Below are 5,761 nucleotides of genomic sequence, written 5' to 3' on the forward strand. Positions count from 1 at the left end.
ATATATAAATTATATAAAATTTAGATTTTATAATTTTATTTTTTATTAATTTAAATAAGTACAAGATAATATTTATTAAAAAATAACTCTTAATCATTTGATATTAAACGCTCTCATCTCATACATTCATGATGCTCTGACCAGAGACCTCAACATAACAATTCATTTACTATCGAGATCACTTGGTGTGTACAATTTAAGTAAATATTTTCCTCAAACTTTTACTTAAAGTTATCATTGAAATCCAGTTGAATTAAATTCATAAACTTCGAATAATTACCGTTCTGTTCTCAAGTGTGAACATTAACCTGATAAAGAAACTCTGGTCAGAGTAAACGTGTCATTTCTAGAACGTGACACGTTATCTATACGAAGCTATTTTCCGAAGTGGACGGACCTATCGTATCCTCTCAACGCCTTCTCCTTTTTCATTATAAAGTTCATTTCAGAATCAAATATCCACCAACTTCGCCAATCCCAACGTTCCTTCTTCCCTAACCATGTCCTTTTGGCCCAATAATCCTTCTCCCCAAATGGTTAGATCAGTTTCGTTGTTTGTTGTTGTTATTCGTTAATCATTTAACAGAAACAATCTTAAGTGTTCAATGAGATTCTGTTCATGGGTATGGCTAATTCTCTGCTTTACTTGACAAAACAGGGTCCTCAGGGTGTCGTTTCCATGGATCTGGAGGAGGTTGCAGTGGAAGTACAGAGAGAGGTGACTCGGAGGATGGATGAGTCAGCAAGGGCTGATTTCGTTGCATATGTGGACAAGGTGAGGGAGCGCACCATGCTTATCACAATGAAACGGGACTTGCTAGCCCAGGAAGCGTCCAAGGCTAAATTTGCGGACGAGTTCATGGTTTTCCTCGGAGCGATTGACAGCGGAGATCTCGAGACTCTCCAGCGTTTCGACGAGAAAGATATGAAAAATACTATTTTGACAATGATGGACGGTGACCCCGGCGATGAGGGAGTACTTGAATGCTTTTACGGTAAAAGAAATAAAATTGCTCCGATGAAAAAGACCCACTTGGTTGGTTGGCTGATTTTGTTCTTTGTTGTTGTTTATGTAGGAGACGAGGTTTCCAAAATCGGATTGGGACCGCTGGGTTTTGAAGAAAAAGTTGCCACGGATGTAATCGTAGCCAGTAGTGGCGGCGAGAAAGGAGGATTTGCCGGCGGCGAATACGGTAAAACGCTTGTTGAATTGAAATCCGGCCGCTTGTTTTGTTCGGAACACATGCATTTAGTAGAGTCTGTATATAAATTCATGGTTTTGTGGTGGTTGCGTGCAGAGCGCGTGGGAGCCATGGTTGATGCTGTTGAGAAACCAAACGGTGACGGCGATGATGCCAGAAGCGCCGGTGAGCAGGGTGGCAGCTGCTGCAAGAAGAGTGATGGGTTCTAATAATTAGCAATTGCATTTATACGCAAAAGCTACACGGTGTGTTTAGAATTCCCAGGTTGCTTTCATCGTTGATGAATGTTTACGGTTTATGGTTTGTAATAATTGGTTTATAATCTATGAGTCGTTGCTGGAACAATGTGTTTATGTTTGCAGCACGGTGGTTACAGAGCTTTCGTGCTAGTTTTTATTAAATGGAAAAGATATTTTAGAATAAATATTGAGATTTGAATCCATACAAGTTGAATCGGATCTCTTAATCATGACTATGTTATAAACCTTGCTCTTAATTTCCCTCTGAGGTTTCTAGGTACAGGAGGGATAAGGTGAAGAAGGATAGATTGAAAATTATCTTTAAATATTTTTTTTTATATTTATATTGAAGTAATAAAAGAGAGAAAAAAAAATATGTTGATTATATATTAAAAAAGTATGATGATGACAGAAGGAAAGGTTCCACGTAATGGACAACTTGTCCAATTATTTTATGAAGATTTAAACTTGAGCCGCTCATGAGCTCGAAGGTAATCCAATAAATTAAACTTTTATTTTATCATTCAAACTTTTAAAGTAAAAAAATTAAGTATTCAAGTTAATTTTTTTTGGAGGCACGTTTCTGACATTAACATTTATACCGCAGTAGATCTAGAAATTTAAAATTAAAGTTTAAAATTATTTTTCATTTTTTTCTCCTCGCCATATTATATTAAATTGAATTTAACAATTTTTTTAAAATGATAAATATACAATTGTTCCTAGTGAAAGCTCAATACATCTTCTGATTACTTGGAACATCACGTCAGTTAAAATATTTGTAAAACACGTGTCACATTTTATAATATTTTAAAAATTATATTTAAAAAAATTAAAATTACTAGATTTTACATAAGAAACCCTCCAATAAGATATGGCGATGCTAAACATCAAGCAACTGTATGTGATTTGGGTTAGGAATTTAAGGATTAGTGTTAGGAATTTGGGTAATGGAAATTTAGGAGTTTGGAGATTTGGGCTGACGGAAAGGGTGACTTTCTGTCATTTGATGATCGGGACGACAGCGACAGTCAGAGATTACCAGTGACAGTAATGAGAGTTTGAGTTTTTTTTAAGAATTTTAAAGAACTTTTATTTTGTTAAATAAAATTTTCAAAATTTTATAAACATGACACGTCATATTTTTAGTGGTTGATAGATATTTTTTACGATCGTGACGGATGAAATATCTAAAATGATAACGTTAAAAACATTAGACATTTACATTGATAAAAAACACTTTAAACACCTAAAATAAAGAAAATGCATAATTTAGATACTTATTTTTATCTAAGCCAAATTTTTATTCGGCCTAGTTCAAAATAAAATTTTGTTTACCTATACAGCTGTACTACTAAACCTCCAATTATATTGACTCATTAATTAATTAAATATTAATTGTACATATTATTAAAACTTTTATAAAAAAAATATCTGATAAAAACATATTAATTGTACATGTTATTAAATCTAATGTGTCAATGGAAGCTACCCAATCAAGTCCAATAATGTATTTTATGTTAAAATTAATAAATCTGACAAGAATATTTTCCCAACGAGACTTCTACTTCCAAATGGACTACCTATATAATAAATTTACCGTTTAACATTTATATTAATATTAATAATTTTATTTTAATTTCATGTTAAGAGTTAGTTAAACATTAACATAATTAAAAAATATTAAATTATAATTTATATTATTATAATAATATTTTTATATTTTTGCATGAAAAAAGCATCAACTTAAAATTCGTTTGATAATCGTTGAATCATGCGTGTCCCCATCATGACGGTTGTTATTGTGCTTTTTCCTTTAAGTTTTGACCGAAACAAAATACTAAAAGCTCCGTTCATCATATTTAACAATAACAAAACAATGAGAAAATTGCATCGTATGCCTTTAAATTATAACTTTTATTTTAAATTGGTAACTAAACTTTTTAGTATTTTAATTTTATCTCTAAATTATGACTCATTCTAAATGAGTCCTTAAACTTTTGAACATTTTAATTTCATCTCTAAACTATGACCCTCTTTCTAAATCAGTCCCCAAACTTTTGAATATTCCAATTTCATCCAAATATGTAATTAGTTCCACCCATAGTTTAACCTAAATTTTATTTTTTTTTTCAAACATATAATAATATAAATTGGTCTAACGATTTTATTAACAAGGGATGCAATTAATATGTACGTATATTTTGGGATGAAATTGGAATGTGCAAAAGTTTGAGGACCAATTTAGAATGAATGTCATAGTTTGAGGATGAAATTAAAATATTCAAAAGTTTGAGGACTAATTTAAAATGATAGTCATAATTTAGAGATGAAATTTAAAATGAGGATCATACTTTGAGGATATGTGATGCAATTAACTCTAAAACAATTACAAATTGTAAACGAAACACCAAATTTTAATCTTAATCATACTTGTAAAAAATATTTTTCAACTGATATTATATTAAATAATATCCATACGTCTTACTAAATATATCTTTTTTTATTTTTAAAATTATCTCGTTCAAAATGTTCTATTATAAAAATCAACAAAAAATAACATTTATATTTCTTTTTTACCTTTATATGTCACATTCTTTTACATCTATTAAAATAAATCTATCAATCATTTTATAGGGATAATTTTTACATCTATTAAAATAAATCTATCAATCATTTTATAGGGATAATTTTGTTATTTCTCTTGATCAAATACATCTTTTCAAACTATGTGCATATTGCATAATCAATATAGAACACAGATTATAAGACAAAGTGAGTAATCGTTTTATACTTTATAAAAAGTGATCAAAATTCTTCCGAAGCATAAAAGCCTAAACTTACATTTCGAAGAGATTTGCCGACTAAAACAGAAGAAATTACCAAAGATGTGTATACGATGCGTAATAATAGACTAACCATTGGCTCCAGTGGAGAGGCAACCCATTCGTCTTCTCTCTCTCTTCCTTTGACTAAATTTCAGCAGTGGGAGTGCATATATATATATATATATAATTTAAACCTATATACAGTGAAACAAAATGAACAGAAACGTCCACGTTGCCAGCAACCGCTGATGAAGTTTTCTGATACTGAAAAAGAACTTATAGGACTTCCCTTTTCAGATTTTGTTCAATGATTATTAGTATCTAAATTATTAGTTTATTAGTTTATAGGGTAAACTACGCGTTTAGTATATAAATTATCATTTTTTATATGTTTTAGTATCTAAATAATTATTATTAATTTTTCAAAATCATATCTAACATATAGTTTTTGTTTCATTTTAGTACTCCCATCATTAAAACCTTAACAGATAGGTTGATGTGATATAATATCGATGGATGAATGACCAATCTGAACAGTGGACCACGAGAGAATGATGAGTCGATTAACATAGTCTAGTTTCAGACCCATTGAACAGTGGACCATGGAGATCAGATGATGGAGAAATTGAAGAGTTCATCGTCAATTTGGGGATATTGAGGCATTTCCCTAGAAATGGAGGCTGAAATTACGTTTAGTGGGTAAAAAAAGTGCGAGTTGGATAGTTTGGGCTTAATCAGCCGAAGGATGTGAAGGCCTACAACTGTAGACGCGACGACCGATGATCCCGTTCGTTAAGTTTTTAACGGCAGGATGCTAAAATGAAACAAAAACTAAACGTTAGGTATGATTTTTTTTAAAAAAATTAAAAATTATATACTAAAATGAATCGAAACTGATAGTTTATGTATTAAATGCGTAGTTTATCCTAGTTTATAATGTTAATTTTTTTTCATAATAGTACTAGCGACAGGTTCAAATATTTTTGAACGAGGGCATACACATATTATAGTGGCAGGTTAAAAAATATTGAAGGAGGGCATACATGTATTAATAATATAAAATTTTTATAACATAAATAAAATTTCAGGATGGACACAAACAATAAAATAAATAACTAACCGAAAAATTCAGATTTCACGTACCATCCTAAAGTAAAGATGAATCCCCCACTAAGTAGCACGATATTTACTGAACCAACACACCTTAAGTTTCAAATAGAGTTCTCTCATCTCCCTTTTGGTTTCTAGGATTTCTTCTACCTCTTATGTGTAATTATTGAACTATTGATATTGTTTAAGAGATTTAATGTCGCATCCTGATTTTTGGTAAATTATTAAATTTAAATATTAGAGATTTATTGAATTATTTTGAATTACGACCAGTTTGATATAAATTTTGATGACTAAAATTATTATTAAATCATGTCATATCATCATTTTCGTTAAATCAACAATCAAATCTAAAGACAGATGACCAAAAATATAAATGAAA

At 30.4% G+C, this 5,761-nt stretch overlaps 1 protein-coding gene across 1 annotated transcript; it reads left to right on the forward strand.

Annotated features, from left to right (window-relative positions):
- The first annotated feature begins 429 nt into the window (after window positions 1–429).
- Window positions 430–1,644, forward strand: LOC120185314. Its single transcript, XM_039189567.1, has 4 exons — window positions 430–536; window positions 659–995; window positions 1,077–1,193; window positions 1,299–1,644. The coding sequence occupies exons 1-4, from the start codon at window positions 501–503 to the stop codon at window positions 1,409–1,411; spliced, it is 603 nt and encodes a 200-aa protein (XP_039045498.1). The 5' UTR covers window positions 430–500; the 3' UTR covers window positions 1,412–1,644.
- The last annotated feature ends 4,117 nt before the right edge of the window (window positions 1,645–5,761 follow it).

The sequence above is a fragment of the Hibiscus syriacus genome, unplaced genomic scaffold (assembly GCF_006381635.1).
Source record: "Hibiscus syriacus cultivar Baekdansim isolate YM2019G1 unplaced genomic scaffold, ASM638163v2 tig00113096_pilon, whole genome shotgun sequence".
Taxonomy (NCBI): domain Eukaryota; kingdom Viridiplantae; phylum Streptophyta; class Magnoliopsida; order Malvales; family Malvaceae; genus Hibiscus; species Hibiscus syriacus.